This window comes from Carcharhinus amblyrhynchos, chromosome 14 (genome assembly GCF_965287045.1).
Source record: "Carcharhinus amblyrhynchos chromosome 14, sCarAmb.v2.hapA, whole genome shotgun sequence".
In the NCBI taxonomy this organism is placed as follows: Eukaryota; Metazoa; Chordata; class Chondrichthyes; order Carcharhiniformes; family Carcharhinidae; genus Carcharhinus; species Carcharhinus amblyrhynchos.
In genome coordinates, this window is record NC_137337.1 from 53,550,724 (window position 1) to 53,571,871 (window position 21,148).

The 21,148-nt window shown below is 43.2% G+C and overlaps 1 protein-coding gene across 1 annotated transcript in view; it reads right to left on the reverse strand.

The window, feature by feature from the left end:
- ap4s1 (adaptor related protein complex 4 subunit sigma 1) overlaps nucleotides 1-21,148 on the reverse strand; it is a 72,822-nt gene that overhangs the window by 26,466 nt on the left and 25,208 nt on the right. Inside the window, exons 3-4 of the mRNA XM_080202893.1 lie at nucleotides 15,919-16,005; nucleotides 4,661-4,729 (exon numbers count right to left, since the gene is read on the reverse strand). Coding sequence (XP_080059019.1) covers nucleotides 4,661-4,729; nucleotides 15,919-16,005 — 156 coding nt within the window. The remainder of the gene's footprint in view (nucleotides 1-4,660; nucleotides 4,730-15,918; nucleotides 16,006-21,148) is intronic.

The following is a 21,148-nucleotide window of genomic DNA, read 5'->3' on the forward strand; positions in this document are numbered from 1 at the left end:
CTCAGGTCCCTGGAGCTGTGAGGCAGCAGCGCTAACCGCTGTGCAACCCTGCTTTCCTTAGATTAAATTTCAACTGTTTGATATTTGGAGATGATCATAATTGTATAATGGATCCAAAGTCAGGCTGATCAGGATGGATGCTGTTCGTGGCAGTGGATACCCACTCCAAGTGGCTGGAGGTCATGGCTATGAAGTCCACTTCGGTGGAGTCAATGCGAGACAAATTTAACAAAACATCTGCCTGGTTTGGTAAACTGGAACAAATAGTCAGTGACAATGGTTCCCAGTTTGTGGCACATGATTTCATGGAGTTCATGGAGTACATGGAGCATCACAAAATCAGACATGTGAGGTCGGCACTGTATCACCCATCGATGAATGGTCTGGCGGAACGATTGTTCAGACCCGGAACAGTCTCTGTGTTGCAAGGGAAGATTGCTAAGGCGGTGAATAGATAAATTTCAAACTATGTACCGCAACACACCACACGTGAAAACTGAACACTCGCCGGTTTTGTTGATGTTCAACAGAAAAGTAAACCATGTTTGACCTGCTGCAGCTGGATGAGACCCAACACATGGCTGAACGGAACCAAGAGGGACAAATGGCCAGAAGAGCAGAAAATGTGAAGTCTAGGACTTTACAGAAAGTGGAATGTGTTCTGGTGAGGAATTATACTTCTGGAGAAAAGTGGGTACTGGTACCATTGTTGCACAAATGTGACCTTTGTCCTACACAGTACAGACCATGGATGGACTAGTCTGGAGATGTGTTGACCAGCTGGTTGCCATACCGCATCAGAAGTGGAAGCCCCACAAACGATGGAACGTTGGTCCCAGTGAGGTTGCCCAAATCTAATGTTTCAGAGTCAGAGTTGATCAACCCAAGGGATGATGCAGCATCTGTAGCATCAGCCACCTGCGGTCCATCAGAAAGGGACTCCCACTCTGAACAACATGATCTTCCAGAATCCCGGGAGACTACCCTGGAAGAAGTTCCAGTAACAAGGAAACAACCTCAATGAAACCACCATACCCCAATAGACTCATTGGTCAGAATTCTCCCAGCCTGCTGTGCCGTGTAACGCCGGCTGCAAGTCTGCCAGGCACTTTTGAGTGAAAGTAGCTCCATGCTGGAGATTGGTGCAGATTTTATTATCATACTGAAATCAGCTCTTGGCACTTCCCACCAGGCGCCGGGTAACCGGCCGCCACTCTGCAATCAGGATCGCCAGAAGAGGAAGGGAGGAGGTGATCTTAGCCAGCTGGAGGAGGCGTGAGTGTATATGTGTGTGTGTGTGTGTGTGTGTGTGTGTGTATATATGGAGGGGGTGGGGGGAGGGGGGAGAGAGAGAGAGATCAGGGGAGTTTGCAGGACTGGCCAACAATTGAGTAGGCCAGTGATTGGGTGGCCGGCAATAGGGGGGCACTGCAAATGTACCAATCTCCGCACTAACAGATCGGTGCATGCTGTGGTCCATTCAGTGTTATGCTGCTAGCCTCATTGATGGGAATAGGCCCCGTCCCCTACTTACCAGAGGAAATCCTGCTGAGACACTCTGAGTGTCAGAGATTCGCTCTAAGTACGCCTAAAAAATGGGCAGGGAATAGTCTGGTTTTCCCACACGTTGGGTACATAGATTTTTTTTGGAGGAATCCCGGCCATTATGTCCATGTGAACTGTCAGAAGGGAATTTACGTTCGGGACTGCGGCAGTTTGCGTCACTTTGTATAAATAGTAGTACTTATCTGTAAATATGTTCTTCCTTATTTGTATATAAATGTTTTCAGTTGTGAAGTTTTGGATTTAAGTTGGAGGGATGCAGGTATTTTGGGGCTTGAGGTGTGGACTGCCCCTTTAAGAGTATGGATCAGGTGACTCCTGGGGTATTAGCTCCACTCAGTATGGGACCCTGTTGGGCAGCTCCCAGCATTGAAATATTCAACTGTATCTTGTGACTTTTTTACGCCCCTTAGTCCACAAGGGCACACATAACACAATGGGCTAATTCTTATTTCATTATTGATAAGTTATAGATCAATTGGCTATTGGTTAAGTTGGGCTTCAATTTGTAAGGTATAAAAATTGGATCTCGAGAAGCCATTTAAGGCGAGGAGGAGAAGTGGTTGGCAGACAGAGAAAGATGTGAAAAGACATGTAAAGAGAAAGATGTGAGTAAAGAGGGGAGGAGAGGTCTTTACAGTGGGTGGGGGAAGGGGGCAGAGACAGAGAGGTGTCAATTCACAGGTGACTTGTGTTTGCACATTCTCACCATGTCTGTGTGTATTTCTCCAGATGCTTCAGCTTCTACCCACACTCCAAAGGTGTGTGGGTTAGGTTGATTATTGCTCAATTTGATTTTTTTCCTATGGAAAGGATGGGCTGCTGTGACACTTTAAGGACTTATATGAGAATAATAATTTTGCTAGCTTTGACTGCCTACTTGTCAAATTTTCTTTACATCACTCTTGTTTTTTTCCATGATCCATAAATCAGACATTTTATATGCACACATTTCCCACATTCCCATCTATTCCTTCTATACCTGCAATGGACACTTTGCTAAACATTTTTCCTAATAAAAAGGACTTATTTCTCAAATTTATAACCATTGGTGTCCTTGAGTTGCTATATCCTTCCTAGAATAAGATCTGATTAGGAGAGAGAATTGGGAGTGGAATTTTCAGATGACTGGTGGAAAAGGGCTCTTTGTCTACATCGTTCTGTGCCAGATTTGATTAAGTAATAGTGCGGTTTAACGTCCTACGTTGAATTTATCTTTCTAAGTCCAGGCTTGCCAAGATTTATCCAGGGTCTGATGAGAGATGTGGCAGTTGTGATATTCTGCAGCCGATCTAACCCACATGTTTTGCTCTTTAATTTTAAGTTTAAAATTAATTTAGAACTCTATCCACTTTTGACTATTTCTGAAGTTTCTTCTGAGGATATGATTTTACAAGGTGAATGGACAGATATGACAACCTTTGCTATACTTTTGGCTTGTTAGAAAATACTGTTTGGTTGGATGTCCCCCTTCTGTTTCTTGCTATGTAAAATACATTATATACTGCCTTATACACATTAAATACATTAATATACATTAAATCTTACATTGAGGGGATCAGTTGACAAATTTTATTCTATTTGGCAACCTTTTATTTCATATGGAGAAATTAACAATGCTCCCATTTTGTTAAAGGTCTTGGTCCTTGAACGACTGGGTGGCATTTTTCTTAATATACATTGATACTTTTTCTACATTATTTCACTAATAGTAAATCTTCTGTTTTACCGGGCAGCACGGTACCACAGTGGTTAGCACTGCTGCTTCACAGCTCCAAGGATCTGGGGTCGATTCCTGACTTGGGTCACTGTCTGTGTGGAGTTTGCACATTCTCCTTGTGTCTATGTGGGTTTCCCCTGGGTGCTCTGGTTTCCTCCCACAGTCCAAAGATGTGCGGGTTAGGTTGATTGGCCATGTTAAAATTGCCCCTTAATGTCCTGAGATTTGTAAGTTAGAGGGATTAGCGGGTAAATATGTAGGGATATGGGGATAGGGCCTGGGTGGGATTGTGGTCGGTGCAGACACGATGGGCCCAATGGCCTCTTTCTGCACTGTAGGGTTTCTATGATTCTAGGTTCTTTCTCTCTTTGCATATCTGCATAGTCTAATTTGAGATGATGGGGTGGGGTGATGCTAGAGGAGGAGGATGAGGTGATATTGCATTAATAATAGGAAAAATAATTTGTTATATTGTGTTCCGCTGTAATTATATTTTTCAATAAAAACATTTAAATAAAAATGTTTAGTTAACAGAAGTTCTGCGGATCGAGCACTCATTTAGGACGGAGAGTTAAGGTAGGACTCTTCACCTTAAGGATTTTAAACTTGAGGCATTAGAGGCAGCCAAAGTGAGGACGGAGGTTATGGGAGAAGCACTAAGCAGGGTAGGACAGGATATGTTCAAAACAGATCTGGACAAGTTGAACTTCAGCTATTTATAAAGTATATATGTAGAAATGTGCCAATGTGATGACCAGTATGAGGCTCCGTAACGCACGAGAGATCTGTTATCTATTCAAGCTAAGATCCTATTTGCCTCAATTACCACTGTGTCACAATATCATTTAAATGATTTGATCACTGATGTTTCAAAGCCTTTGCTGTGTTATGAGTTGGCACTGATTTTTCATCCCTGTTCAAAGTAAAAGTTTCATCTCTATGCACTTGTCAACACTGCATTTCATTTACCATTTCTGAGCTCAAATTATCTAGGTCCCTCTGTGGATTGGCATGCCCTTGGTTCTTTGCTCTCGGAGTTTGATGATTGACTTTCTTATCTAATGATTTAAATTGACCTACCATGCCACTTTCATCCTAATAATTTTTTCTTCCCCTGCTCCATTCTTTGCTACATTAGCTTTCTACAATTGAATCAGAATAAAACATATTTGCCAAATGGATACAGTATTTTCACTAATAAAAATGATTTTGTCCATTTACATTCTTGTGAGGGGCGTTACTTGGTCAAGTACTTGATTCAGTTTAGTGCTGTGGCCTGATTTTTTGCCTTTTCTAAGATCCTTCATGTGCCATTACACCATCATATAACAACATCAACTCTGTAAATCACACTATTAATGTTCTTTATTAACTCACCACTCTACTGAAGTATTTGTCCAAAACCTCGACAAAATTATGTATAAGTTCATATACTGCCAGTTCATTCTGAAATCAAAAATAGAAATTACTTGTCTGCATTACTTGTAATTCAATGTTATCAATACTCTGGATGAGCAACCATTTGGGAGTGGATATGGTTGGTAGGACTGATGAGGGGTTCCTTCATAGGAATATGAGGAGCTATGAAACATAAAGGAATGGCTGAAGCATAAAAAGCAGAGAATAGGAGTAAATTGATGTTTCTTGAATTGACAAATTTCAGCCAGTACTACGCCTGCTCGTTTCCTGTTAATATTTTATTCATTCTTAAGTGGTGTTGCTGGCAAAACCAACACTTATTACACATCACTAGTTGCCTTCAGGAGGTGAAGGTGACTTTTTTGAATCATTGCAGTTTATGTGGTGAAGTTGTCCCTGCACTTCAATTCTTGTTATTTTTGTAACAGTTTTGATATAGCTGACTGCTTGTTAAACGATTTCAGAAAGCAGAAAATGATGTGGAATGTAAGTCATATATACGCAAGATCCAATAAGGACTGCAGATATCCTTCCCTAAAGGATATAAGTGGGTGGGTTACTATGACAATCTGACTCTTCATGGTCACTTTATTGGTGCTAGTTATTTATTTCTAGATTTAAATAAAACTGAATTTAAATTCTCAGGTGGTCAAGGTAGGATTTAGAATCGTGCAATGCAGAAGAGGCCCTTCGGCCCATCCAGCCTGACCTCCTACCTAATCTTATTCACCAGCACTTGGCTCATAGCCTTAAATGTTATGATGTGCCAAGTACTCACCCAGGTACTTTTTTAAGGATGTGAGACAACTTGTCTCTAGTATTCTCTCAAGCAGCGATTCCAGACGTGCTATTAGGCTGATTGGAAGTAATAAATTGTTCCTAAATTAGTTTCCCTCAATGTGGATTGCCATAAAACAATAGATAAGGATCATGGGTGGAGGGGGGGACTGGTAATGTTAAAATGGCGCCGCGGGCTCATTGGGCCGAAGGGCCTGTTTCCTGGGCTGTTTTTGTTCTTTGTTCAGACCATCACAACCCTCTGGGTAAAAATGTTTTTCCTCACATCCCCCTTAAACCTCATGCCCTTACCTTGAACTTGTGTCCCCTCGTGACTGAACAGCTGTTCCTTCTCCATTTTGTCTATGCCCCCTCAAAACTTTGTACCGCTCGATCAGATTGATGCTCAGTCTTCTCTGCTCCAACGAAAACAACCCAAGCCTACCAACCTTTCTTCATTACTTCAATGTTCCATTCCAGGCAACATCCTGGTGAATCTCCTCTGCGCCCCCTCCAATGCAATAATATCCTTCCTATAATGTGGCAAGCAGAATTGCACGCAACACTCTAGCTGCGGCCCCACCAAAATCTTATACAACTCCAACATGACTTTCCTGCTTTTGTAAGCTATGTCTCAATTGATAAAGGCAAGTGTCCCATTTGCCTTTTCCACTACCCTATTAACATGCCCTTCCATCTTCAGAGATCTATGGGCAAATGCACTAAGGTCCTTTTGTTCCACAGAACTTCCAGGTATCATTTTGTTCATTGAATACTTCCTTGTCAAATTACTCTTTCCAAAGTGTATCACCTCTCACTTTTCAGGGTTAAATTCCACCTGCCACTTATCTACCCATTTGACCATCTTGTCTGTATTTTCTTGTAGTCCGAGATACTCAGCCTCACTGTTAACCACCCGGCCACTCTTTGTGTCATCCACAAACTTACTAATCCTAACCCCCACATTGTCATCTATGTGTTTATAAACGATGACTAATAGGGGATCCAGCACAGATCCCTGTAGTACGTCACTGAACACTGGGTTCCAGTCACTAAAACAGACTCCTGTCATCATGCTATATAACTGAGTAAATTTTGAATTCACCTTATCAAATTACTCTGCATCCCATGTGGTGCCTTGTCAAAGACTTTTGAAATCCATATAAACTACATCACACCTAAAGCACACCTACTCCATCTACACGCCTGGTCACTTCCTCAAAAAATTCAATCAAATTTGTTTGGCAACAGCTCCCTCTTCTCACTTGGATCTTCCGAATGAATAAATGAGCGAACAACCATGGGTGGCACGGCGAGCAAATGACCACGGATGGCATGGCGAGCGAATGACCACAGGCAGCACAGCAAGCAAATGACCATGGGCAGCATAGCAAACAAACGTCCATGGGCAGCATGGCGAGCAAACGACCATGGGCAGCATGGCGAACATGGGTGGCCTGGTGGCTCACGTTAGCACTGCTGCCACACAGCACCACAGGGACTATTGGGTAACTGTCTGCATGGAGTTTGCATGTTCTTCTTGTATCTGCATGGGTTTCCGCCAGGTGCATTGATTTTGTCCCAAAGGCAAAGATGTGCAGGTTAGGTGGATAGATCATGTTAAATTGCCCCTTAATGTCAAAGATGTGTAGATTAGACGGACTAGTGGGGGGTGTTCCAGGAATAGAATGTGGTGTGGCCCTGGGTGAAATGCTCTGTCAGAAATTGAAGCCAGGGAAAGCTACAAAAAGGACAAGAGCAATTTTGCATTTTGGCATACAGCATTTGAACAAAACAAGGAAATAATAATAAACCCACACAAGACATTGTTACATCTCAGTCGCAGCACCTGTTGAGTTTGGTATCTCCTCAGAAAAAATACTGTAGCCATTATGACATCGTTTTAATCGGAAAATACCAGGGAAGAGTGAATATAAATATGATAAGAGACTTGGAAAAAGTAGAATTGAATTCATTAGAACAGAGAAGGTTGAAGCGGGGCAAGATCTAACTGAAACATTTAAATTTTTGAGATAATTTAAGATGCATAGTAGTGGGAGATTATTTCCACTGGTCTGTGAATCAATAACAAGGGGAATAAAGAGCCAGGTGGCAGTATATTAGGGTAATATTATCCCTAGACTAGTTATCCAGAGACCCAGGGTAATGCTCTAGGGACCCAGCTCAAATCCATCATGGCACGTAATGAAATTTGAGTGCAATAAAAATCTAGGATTAAAAGTCTATTGACGACCATGAAACCATTGTCCATTGTCATTAAAATCCATCTGGTTCACTAATGTCTTATAGGGAAGGAAATCTGCCATCCTTACCTGGTCTGGCCTACATGTGACTCCAGACCCAGAGTACCATGGTTGACTCTCAGGGATGGGTAATAATTGCTGGCTCAGCCAGCAACACCCACATCCCATGAACAAATAAAAAGAAGTTAGGATTAGTACTAAAATAAAGAAATATTGACTTCATTACTGCAAATAGATATAGAAATCAAGGGGGTGGTTCTCCCAAAAGTGCTGGATTGGTGGGAAAACTGGTCTAGATCACAACTGTTTTCACAGTTCAACCTCACACTCGAATCTCTCCACTCCGTGCATTGCAGAGGTCACAATTGGGAATCTCATGAAAAACTTGAGAGGCGGGATCTATTCGCACCGGAGTCTGACAGCTCCCAAACTCTGTTCATGCGCAGTGGCCCCGATTTGTCAGTCTCTCTGGCTTGAACGTTGGCCAGCGCTGGACCCCCGCAGTGCTACCCCTCCAGTCCCCCCCTGCTCAAGGCCCAATTGAGGCCCCACAACAATTCCCGGGCCAGCTGTGACCACCACTGACCCCCCCACCCCCACCCCAGAGCACCCCGATGTCCAGCCCACCCCTTCACACCCCGCCCCTACACCCCCCCCCCACTGGCTATCTCCCCCTCTCCACTGACACCTCCCGAGGTCAGACATCCCCAGCCCACAGGAGGCAGCCCCACACCCCCGGCAGACCACCACCATGCCCCCCAGCCTGCCCCAATCGCTGACCTCCCTCCACACAGACCGATTGCCTTGCAGAGTGGCAGTGGGACCCACCAACCCCATCAATCATCCATAGGTCCCACCTACAATAGGTTCCACCCCTTGGCACGTCAGATCCCTCTGGGCATGGGCACTTTGCCCCTTGGGCAGTGCCAGAGGACACAAGTTGGCACTGCTGGGGACACCTGGGTGGGGTTTCCCTCCCCCGTTCATTCTGGCGGGGTTTCCTGCTAGTTCCCCGAACGTGGGGAGCTATTCTAAACCCCGCCAGAATGAAATACTCCTGGTAGGATGGTAGATTCAATCAGGCTCGGCAAGTTCCCGATAATTGCGTGCAAAACATATTTAAACTACACTGAAAAATGATTTAAATGACTTACCTGTCTTCCTGCTGGTTTCCAGCATGGTCTGGACTCCAACTGTTCTCTGGCTCTGGGAGATGAGCATGTGCCCTTGGCACATGCGCAAATCCCGTAAAAAGCTGACCATGCGCATCTCCCAGCCTGACCCAACAGAAAAGTTGCGGGGTTGCAATGGGAGAATTGCCCCCAAAGAGTCAAATATAGCTCCCCTCCCAAGCAAAATTTAATAAACATGTGAAAAGGAAAACTGTTAAAGGATATGTAGAACAAACAAAGAAATGAGAGTGGAATAAGTAATTATGGGAGACTAAGGGCTGAAGGATCTCCTATTGTGCTGAAATTGATATTATTCTATGGAATGACTGCATTAAACAATGTAATTTCATTATTTGGAATTGATGTGAGAATATTGAATGACAGAACAAGGTCAGTCACTCTAAGGTTGCATACTTTGTTTTATAAATTACATTAAGATGTGAAAGTTCTCACTGTTCCAAGCCTTACAGAATGTATTCCAGGTTCATAGAATGTATCCGCGATAGCTTCCTTGAACAGTACGTAATGGAACCTACGAGGGAACAAGCTATCCTAGTTCTGGTCCTGTGTAATAAGACAGGAATAATTAATGATCTCACAGTTAGGGATCCTCTTGGAAGGAGCAATCACAGTATGGTTGAATTTAAAATACAGATGCAGCGTGAGAAGATAAAATCTAATACCAGGTGTCTTGTGCTTAAACAAAGGAGGCTACAATGGGATGAAGGAGGAATTATCTAAGGAAGACTGGGAGCAAAAAACTTTATGCGGGACAACCGAGGAACAGTGGAGCATTTTTCACAGTGCTCAGCAGAAGTATATACCAGTGATAAGGAAGGACTGTGGAAAAAGAGATAATCAGCCATCGCTATCTAAGGAAATAAAAGAGGGTATCAAATTGAAAAAAAATGCATACAAAGTGGCAAAGACTAATGGGAAACCAGACGATTGGGAAACAGAACAAAGAACAAAGAACAGTACAGCACAGGAAACAGACCCTTCGGCCCTCCAAGCCTGTGCCGCTCATTAATCCAACTAGACCATTCGCTTTTATCCCTCCATTCCCAGTCTGCTCATGTGACTATCCAGGTAAGTCTTAAACGATCCCAGCGTGTCCACCTCCACCACCCTACCTGGCAGCACATTCCAGGCCCCCACCACCCTCTGTGTAAAAAACGTCCCTCTGATATCGGAGTTAAACCTCGCCCCTCTCACCTTGAGCCCGTGACCCCTCGTGATTGTCACCTCCGACCTGGGAAAAAGCTTCCACTGTTCAGCTTATCTATACCCTTCATAATTTTGTACACCTCCATTAGGTCTCCTCTCATTCTCCGTCTTTCCAGGCAGAACAACCCCAGTCTACCCTACTCTCCTCATAGCCAAGGAACATCCTAGTAAACCTCCTCTGCACTCTCTCCAAAGCCTCGACGTCCTTCTAGTGGTGTGGCGACCAGAACTGGACGCAGTACTCCAAATGTGGCCTAACCAACGTTCTATACAGCTGCAACATCAGATTCCAGTTTTTATACTCTATACCCTGTCCTATAAAGGCAAGCATGCCATATGCCTTCTTTACCACCCTCTCTACCTGTGCTGCCACCTTCAAGGATTTGTGGACTTGCACACCCAGGTCCCTCTGTGTTTCTATACTCTTGATGGTTCTGCCATTTATTGTATAACTCCGCCCTACATTAGTTCAACCAAAATGCATCACTTCGCATTTATCTGGATTAAATTCCATCTGCCATTTCTCTGCCCAATTTTCCAGCCTATTATATCCTGCTGTAAATCTTTAAAGGTCAACAGAAAGCCACAGAAAAGCTATAAAGGAAAGTAAGATGGATTATGAGAGTAAACTAGCTCAGAATATGAAAACAGATAGCAAAAGTTTTTATAAATATAAAACAAAAAAAAGTGGCTAAAGTAAACATTGGTCAAAGAACAAAGAACAACCCAGCACAGGAAACAGGCCGCTCGGCCCAACGAGCCCGCGCCGCCATCTTAACAAAGCATTTTCCTACACCTACCTTGCCCCGTGTGTACGAGAATGGTACCCCTATTGTAACCAGATTCAGGGGAGAATATTGTAGGGTCATTTAGAGAATAAGAGGGATGTAATAACTGGAAATCAGGAAATGGCTGAAGCATTGAACAGATATTTTGTGTCAGTCTTCACAGTGGAAGACACAAATAACATGCCAAAAATGTTAGAAGGCTATGGCAAGTGAAGATCAAGAAACTATCATTATCACGAAAGTTAGTGTTGGGCAAGCTAATGGAGCTGAAGGTAGACAAGTCTCCTGACCCTGATGAAATACATCCCAGGGTACTAAAAGAAATGCCAGGGGGAAATAGTAAATGCACGAGTGGTAATTTACCAAAATTTGCTGGATTCTGGGGTGGTTCCCACAGATTGGAAAACAGCAAATGTGACACTTCTGATTAAAAATGGAGGTAGACAAAAGGTGGGTAACTATAGGCCGGTTAGCTTAACTTCTGTAGTAGGAAAAATGCTTGAATAGATCTTCAAGGAAGAAATAGTGAGGCAGCTGGATATTAATTGTCCCATTGGGAAGACACAGCATGGGTTCATGAATGGCAGGTCATGTTTGACTAATTTGGTGGAATTCTTTGAGAACATTATATGAGCGGTGGACAATGGGAAACCTGTGGATGTGGTATATCTGGATTTCCAGAATGCATATGACAAGCTTCCGCATCAAAGGCTGCTACATAAGATAAAGGTGCACGGTGTTACGGGCAATGTATTAGCATGAATAGAGGATTGGTTAACTAACAGAAAGCAAAGAGTGGGGGTAAATGGGTGTTTTTCTGGTTGGAGATCAGTGATTAGTGGTGTGCCTCAGGGACCAGTGTTGGGACCGCAATTGTTTACGATTTACATAGATGATTTGGAGTTGGTGACCGAATGTACTGTGTCGAAATTCGCAGATGACATTAAGATAAGTGGCAGAGCAAAGTGTGCAGAGGACGCTGAAAGTCTGCAAGGGATACAAATAGTCTAAGTGAGTGGGCAAGGGCCTGGCAGATGGAGTACAATATTGGTAAATGTGAGGTCATCAGTTTTGGTAGGAATAACAGCAAAATGGACTATTATTTAAATTGTAAAGAATTGCAGTATGCAGCTGTGCAGAGGGACCTGGGCATCCTTGTGCATGAATCACAAAAAGTTGGTTTGCAGGTGCAGTAGATAATTACAAAGGCAAAAGGAATTTTGTCCTTCATTGCTAGAGGGATAGAGTTTAAAAACAGCAAGGTTGTTGCAGCTGTATAAAGTGCTGGTGAGGCTACACCTCAAGTACAATGTACAGTTTTGGTCTCCTTACTTGAGAAAGGTTATACTGGCACTGGAGGGGGTAGAGAGGAGATTCACTAGGTTAATTCCAGCATTGACAGCGTTGGCTTATGAGGACAGACTGAGTAAACTGGCGCTATACTCATTTGAATTCCAAAGAATGAGGGGAGATCTTATAGAAACATATAAGATTATGAAGGGAACAGACAAGATAGAAGCAGGGAAATTGTTTTCACTGGCAGGTGAAACTAAAACTAGGAGGCATGATCTCAAAATAAGGGCGAGCAGATTTAGGATTGAGTTGAGGAGGAACTTCTTCACCCAAAGGATTGTGAATCAATGGAATTCCTGCCCAGTAAAGCAGTTGAGACTACCTCACTGAATGTTTTTTTAAGGCAAGGTTATACAGATTTTTGAACAATAAAGGAATTAAGGGTTATGGTGAGCAGCCAGTTAAGTGGAGCTGAATCCACAAAAAGATCTACCATGATCTTATTGAATAACTCGAGGGGCCAGATGGCCTATTCCTGCTTAATCATAGAAACCCTACAATGCAGGAGGAGGCCATTTAGCCCATTGAGTCTGCATCAACCACAAGCCCACCCCAAGCCCTATCCCTATCCCCTCATTTATTCCACTAGTTCCTTTAACCTACAGATCCCAGTAGAATAAGGGGCAAGCATCTGATCCTTTGTATTCATTGCTCCCAATGCAGTCTACTCTACACCAAAGACACCAAACGCAGACTGGGTGCCTGTTTTGCAGAACGCATTCAGTCCATCTGCCAGTAGCACCCAGGCCTTCCTGTCACTTGCCATTTCAACACACCATCCTGCTCTCAAAGGGGCAATGTGCGGGTTCGGTGCATGGCCAATGCACCTAACCCGTACATCTTTCAGACTATGGGAGGAAACCAGAGCACCCGGATGAAACTCACACAGACAGTGACCCAAGCCAGGAATCGAACAAAGATCCCTGCGGCTGTGAGACAGCAGTGCTAACTACTGTGTCACCAAGCGACCCCCACCATGCTCTTAGTTCTCACGTTCTTATGTTTTTATCTCACGTCGTGAGCGCTCTGTATGTCTTGCAGCTGGAGGTAGTTCCTCCAGCCAAAGGAAACCTATGCAGGGAGGTCTTTGACTCATTGTTTGCTGATTCTTCATCCTGATCAGCTTTTCTTGGCAATTTTTGTCAGCACTTGTCATTGCCTTCCACTTTGGGACATGACGAGGAGGAGGAATGTAAAAGGTCTAGGTTGGAGTCAGATTCATACCTATACCCTCTACTGCATATATGTGTACAGTGGAGTTAAAAAACTCAAGACTATGTATGACACCTACTTCATGATGTTTGAAGCAGGAAGCTTAATTGCCCATTTCCGACACTTCCCTTCCTTAACTGGTCTCCATTTTTGATGGCAGACTGTCCACTAGTACCCATTACAAGCCTAAGCTCCCATAGCTACTTCGACAACAGCTCTTCACACCCAACATCCTGTCATGACTCCATGCCATTCTTCAGTTCCTTTGCCTCTGTCGTATCTGTTCCATTGATGCCATTTTCCAAACTGGCACTACTGATGTGTCTTCCTTCTTCTTTAATCAGGCTTCCCACCCGCTGTGGTTGACAGCGCTCCCAATCGAGTCCGGCCCATCTCCCACGCCACTGCTCTCATCCCCTCCCCTCCCCCTCCCCCTCAGATTGCCCCTTTACCTCCTCTCTAGGGCCTCAACACTGGTTTCAGCTGAAGCATCTGATCCATTGTATTCATTGCTCCCAATGCAGTCCACTCTACACCTAAGACATCAAACGCAAACTGGGTGCCTGTTTTGCAGAACACATTCAGTCCATCTGCCAGTAGCACCCAGGCCTTCCTGTCACTTGCCATTTCAACACACCATCCTGCTCTCATGTCAATTTTTGGCTTGTTGCAATGTTTCAGCTAACACAAACTGGAGGAAAAGCATCACATCATCCGATTAGGCACTTTACAGCCTTCCGGATTGAACAATGAGTTCAACAACTTCACAACATGAACTCTTACCTCCACCTTCACATATATTTTTAATTTTTTTTATATTTATTTTTTCCATCATTTCATTTTTCCAACTTTTTAAAATCTTTCCATCTTTCCCCCCACTAGGGTCTCCCCTCCCCCCTACTCCACTAGGGCCATCTGTCATGCGAAAAGGAAGTCAGCGGCAGATCAACCCTTGCTGGCTCCAGGTCCCTCGATCATGTAGCTGAGTGAGTGCTTTCAGAGCTGCCACCCACCACCACCCCGACCTGATTAAATGCCACCAAACACTTGCCACAGGGAAGAGCACAAGATTCTGTTTCATTAATCCTCATAGATGCTGCCAGATTTGCTGAGTATTTCCAACATTTTGTGTTTTCTTTAGGTTACACTTTAGTAAGTAGGGCTCAAAGAAATGTTAGCATTCACTGGAAGGCAGGCCACAATAAATGATCCTTCAACACTGGAAGATTAGCTGTAATAGCAGCAGCTTTTGAAATAGAAGGTTGGTTCAGATAATACAAGCACTCCAATATTCATATTTCCTTAATACTAATTCCAGCTGTAATACTTCATCGATCATGGATTATGAAATTTAAATATCTACCAGGTGTACCATTTCATTACAAAATAGATAGCAGGACTGACATGTGAGGAGAGACGGAGTCAGTTTGAATTATGTTCATTGGAGTTCAGAAGAATGAGGAGGATCTCATAGAAAACTATAAAATTCTAACAAGACTAGTCAGGGTAAATGCAGGAAGGGTGTTCCTGATGGTGGGTGAGTCCAGACCAAGGGTCATAGCCTGAGGATGTGAAGTAAAACTTTAAGGACTGAGATAAGGAGAAATTTCTTCACTCACAGCGGTGATCCTGTGGAATTCACTACCACAAAAAGGAGTTGAGGCCAAAACAGGAGACAAATCTTTTGGGCAAAGGGGATCAAAGGATAAGTGGGGGAAGTTGGGAATAGGCTATAGAGTTGGATGATCAGCCATGATCATAATGAACAGTGAAGCAGGCCTAAAGGGCCGAATAGCCTATCCTACTTCTATTTTCTATGTTTCTAAAAAATGAATTCTAATTATAAATGAAGCATCTCTGTTGTTGGAAGCCTTGTGGTGCAATAGGACCATCCCAACTACTGAGCCAGAAGCTCAGGGTTCAAGTCCCACTTTGGGGCTTGGTGACCACAGAAGGTTTGTTCATTTCGCAGTTGAACCAATTGGTTATTAATCTACAAATCCTTCTAATAAAGAACAAAGAACTAAAACAGCCCCGGAAGCAGGCCCTTCGGCCCAACGTGCCCGCGATACTGAAAGAACAGTAGAATCTCCTGGTCAGCTGTGCTTGATATGGAGTGACACCCATATCAAGCATTGCCGCTAGCGACCTGTTCCAGGAAAAACTAGTTATGGAAAAAGACATAAGCACATGTTTTGTCTGTTTCATTGGTCAACTGATGTGGCAAAGTTTTTAAGCCGCTCTGTGGTATCAGTAGGTCTGCACGAGGGCAGAACTGTGGGAAAATGGCTGTTGTTTTTCCACTGTAGTGTACTTTAATAAGATCAGAAGCTTTTATTGATCTATCATGCTAAAGTTTGGGCTTGTATCTTGAAAATGTGTACAATATATATTGGTCCAATGAGAACGAAAGTACTGCTTACCTCTGTGTCATCAATCCCAATCACAACAAAGAGTGCAGCATACTGGCGATACACCAGCTTAACATCTTTGTACTCAACAAAGGAACACTGGGGGAAGAATGAGAAGCATTTTCAGGAGTTGCATAATTACAATGTGTTTTGTAAATTGGATTCTATTAATTTTCCAAACTTAATAAAGTTTTAACATTATTTTGCTTTGACATTTTATTCCATCCTCAAATACTTTTGTGTCACATATCATTTCAAATAGTTGGCTGGTAATGTGATGCCAAGTCTCAGAAATGCTGTTCCAAAGTGGGTTATAAAGTATTAGGTTGATTTAGTGCAAAAAAAATTCCTTTCTTTCCTTATGAAATGCCCTAGTTTTTAATCTGATGAAGAGGATTTAACGGTGCAACTCTTCCCCCGCTCCTAATTTCTCCGGCCAACAACCTTCTCACATAAACACTCAAATAAAAGCAAAAATACTGTGGATGCTGGAAGTCTGAACTGAAAAACAAAATGCCAGATAAACTCAGCAGGTCTGGCAGCACGTGTTGAGAAGAGAAGCAGAGGTAACATTTTAAGTCCATATCAGTTTTCTATAGAACCCGAGAGAAAACTCCAACACAATTTTATCTTACTGAACAATTATAATGTGGAGATGCCGGCTTTGGACTGGGGTGGGCACAGTAAGAAGCTCACAATACCAGATTAGATTCCAATGGATTTATTTGGAATCATAAGCTTTCACAGCACTGCTCCTTCATCAGGTGACATCCGTAACAATTATAATTACATTAATATTATTATTATGTAACAAGAACATAACACATTGGAGCAGGAGTGGCCCATTTGGCCCCCTAGTCCACTTCGCAATTGAATATCATGGCTGATATGATTGTGGCATTAACTCCACTTTCTTGCCTGTCCCCCGCATCCCTCAACTCCCCTGAACATCAGGAATCTGTCGAATTCAGCCTTGGATATGACCTATCATGACCCACATCCACTGCTTTCTTAGGAACAGCGTTCCAAGGATTAACACTCAGAGGAAAATTTCTCAGCTGTGTCTTATATGGGAGTTTCCTAATTTTGAAACTGTGTCACCAAGTGCTACATGACCCCACGAAGGGAAACATCTCAGCATCTACCGTCAAGCCTTCTCAGAATTTTATATGTTTTGATAAGACCATCCCTTATTCTTCTAAATGCAGATGAGTGTAGGTCCAATCTGCTCAACCTTTGTTCATAAGACAATCCCTTCACCTCAGGAAACAGCCTAATGAACCTTCTCTGAACTGTTTTCAGTGCAAGTATATCCCTCCTTAAGTAAGGAGTTAAAATGGTAAGCAGTACACCAAGTGCAGTTGCACTTGCATGGCTGTAGCAAGATGTCCCTACTTTCATATCCTACATAAGAAATAGGAGCAGGAGTAGGCCATCTAGCCCTTCGAGCCTGCCCCGCCATTCAATAAGATCATGGCTGATCTGTCGTGGCTCAGTTCCGCATTCCCGCCCTCTCCCCATAACCCTTAATCCCCTCTCTCATCAAAAACCCATCAACCCGCGTCTTAAAAATATTTAGCGAGGTAGCCTCCACCACTTCAACAGGCAGAGAATTCCAGAGATTCACCACCCTTTGAGTGAAGAAGTTCCTCCTCAACTCCGTTCTAAACCGCCCCCCCTTTATCTTGAGGCTGTGCCCCCTAGTCCTACTACCCTTTCTGAGCAGGAAGAGTCTCTCCACCTCTATCCTATCCATCCCATTCATCATCTTATACGTCTCAATGAGATCTCCCCTCATTCTTCTAAACTCTAACGAGTACAAGCCTAATTTATTCAGCCTCTCCTCATAGCTCAACCCCCTCAACTCCGGTATCAGCCTAAGTAAACCTCCTCTGCACTCCGTCCAAGGCCAAAATATCCTTGCGTAAGTACGGCGCCCAAAACTGCACACAGTACTCCAGCTGCAGCCTCACCAATGCCCTATACAGCCGCAGCAAGACCTCCCTACTTTTATATTCAATCCCCCTCACTATGAAGGCCAGCATCCCATTCGCCTTCCTGACCACCTGCAAGCTGGGTTTTTGCGACTCACGCACAAGGACCCCGAGATCCCTCTGTACCGTCGCCTGCTGCAGTTTTTCACCACGTAAGTAATAATCCTTCCTACCATTATTCCTACCAAAGTGGACCACCTCACACTTACCAACATTAAATTCCATTTGCCATTTCCTGGCCCATTCGCCCAGCCTATCCAGATCCTTCTGTAGACTCGCCACACCCTCCGCACAATTTGCCGTTCCACCAATCTTGGTGTCATCAGCAAATTTTGACTTACCTTTCAATAAAAGCTAATACTCCATTTACCTTTCTAATTACTTCATGGGGAAGACACGCAGATCCCTCAGTAAAGCAACATTTTGCAGTTTCTCTCCATTTAAATAATATTTTGCTTTCTATTCTTCCTTCAAAGCAGACAACCTCAATTTCCCAAATTATATTTCACCTGCCAATTTTTTGCCCACTCACTTAACCTATTGTTAAGTTCAATAACAGTATATTGTGTAAGAATGATACCGAAGCTTGTCTTTTACTTTTAGCAAATTTATTCTTCGAACAGCTCTGTGGAGTCCCTCCATGTGGTTCCCCACACACAAGTGTTGCAGCTACATATATACACACACTATACTTGATCTGGTGCTCATTTCCTGTCCTTAACAATTCAATTGGCTTAACAAGATAATTGTCAAAGGGTACAATTGCTGAGATACTAACAGATCCTCTTCTTTTTAAATTAAAGCTTTAGCAAAAACAAATGAAGAACACATTTTTCTTAGCCCAAATAAATGGAAACAAAGTCATGTGCTTTAACATTATAGATGTCAAAGTCCCTTAATCACATTTATACATACACCTCGTTACAAAGCAAAAACAATTTTTCATTTTGTTACTACACATTTAGCAATTTCTTGGAACAGGTAATTTCAGAAAACAGTGTGATAATTGGGGGCTTGTGTCAATCCATTGTACCTTCGAGGTCTCCCTTCTTTCTAATGTGTTTTTTATGTTAGCTAAGTATATTCTTTTATCAGTGACAAATCTCATATTATCTGGTTCACTCTAGACTAGAAATAGGAATATGCATTTCTTCAAATTTCTTTCATATTTTCTTTGCTCTTAGAACCTGGCACCCAGCACCCATGTGTCATAACTAGCATCAGGTCTCGTCTGAGTGGGTGCTTAACCAGTTCAACTGGTGAAAGCAAGATCTTAAGTATACAAAGTGGACATACCCCCTCCAAAAATGAGTGGCACTGTCAAATCTAGGCTCCCTGGTTGTCTAGAAGAACACAGGGGAAAATCAAACAGAGAAAGAAAACATACGATAGGCACAAAGAACTAATCATTGCAGACAGCTTAGATGAATATAGAAAGTGCAGTGACAAAAGTATAAAAGGAAATAGGTAATCAAAGAGGAGCAATGATAAAAAGTTTAGCAAGTTAAAGTAAACCCAAAGATGTTTTATCAATATATTAATGGTCAACTTCTAGTTAAGAAAAAGTTAGAACATATCAGAGAAGAAGAAAGAAACTTGTGCGTTGATGCGGAGGCTGTGGGGAGGGTTTTAAATGAATATTTTATCTCTGTGTTTACAAAGGAAAGGGATGATACAGGTATAATCCAGGAGGAACCCTGAGATATTGGATGGGATAATCAAAAAGAGAGGGAAAGTACTAAATTGCTAGGGCCCAAAGGACTGTTTCTGAGGCTGCTGAAGGAGGACTGAAGGAGATAAGATAGCAGATGCTTGGAGGATGATTTTCCAATCCTCACTAGATACAGGGGAGGTACCGGGGAACTGGGAAAATGCAAATGCAGTTCCATTGTTTAAAAACAGATTGAAGGAAATGCCAAATAATTATAGACCAATTAGTTTTAGATTAGTGGTGGGCCAATTAGTAGAATCAATCCTGTGAGATAGGATTAACTATCAAATAGAAAAGCATGGAGTTGCCAAGGATGGTCAGCATGGATTTGTTAACCTTTTTTTTCAGGTCAAACAAGTAAACAAACTTAAATTACGTTCGGACAAAGAAAAAGGGGGCAGCTCCCCAAAAGGAGGGGGAACGGCCCGAACAGAAACAAAAGGTACAAAGGAAACTTAAAACACGTCAAATCAAAATGTGATTATCGGGGTCTATAAGGCACCTCAGCCCCTGCGGTGCCCAACGGGCACGGAAGGCCTCGACAGTGCCCGCGGACACCGCGTGCCCCCTCTCCAGGGACACCCGGCCGCGAACGTAGCCGCGGTAGAGGGGCAGGCAGTCGGGACGGACGGCCCCGTCGATCGCCCGCTACCTGGACCTGCCGATGGCGAGTTTCGCCAGGCCCAGGAGCAGGTTCACGAGGAGGTCGGCGTCCCGACCCTCCCCTCTCCGCACCGGGTGTCCGTAGATCAGGAGCGTGGGACTGAAATGCAAACAGAACATCAATAAAAGGTTCTTCAGAAAATCAAAAAGGGAGTGCAATCTATAACACAAAACGTAGACGTGGTCCACGGACTCCTCGAGGCCACAGAAAGAGCAGTCTCGGGAGCCCGTGAATCCTACTGTTGTACGGGATTTGTTAAAGAAAGATCCAGCTTTATAAAACTTAATTGAATTATTTGAGGAAGTGACAAGAAGGGTTGATAAAGGTAATGCAGTGGTTGTTGTGTACATGGATTTTAGCAAGGTGTTTGACAAGGTCCCACATAGCAGATTAGTCAGAAAAGTGAAGGCCCATGTGGCAAATTGGATCAGAAGTTGGCGTGGTAATAGGAAACAAAGGGTAATGGTTGATGGATCTCCTTGTGAATGGAAAGTTGTTTCAAGTGGTGTTCCACAAGGTTCTGAGTTGGGTCCCTTGCTGTCTGCGTTATATATTTATGATTTGGACGTGAACATGGGGGGCACAATTGGAAAATATGCAGACAACACAAAGATTAGCCAAGTAATGGATAGTGTAGAGGAGAGCTATAATCTACAAAATGGTATTGATTGGTTGGTGGGGTGGGTGGCAAAGTGGCAAATGGATTCTAACATAGAAAAGTGTGAGGTAATACATTCAGGGAGGTTAAACAGTAGGGAATACAGAATAAATGGGAATATGCTAAGAGGGGTAGATGAAATAAGAGATCTTGGTGTACAAGTACACAGGTCCTTAAAGGCAGTAATTCAAGTAGACAAGATTCTAAAGAAGGCA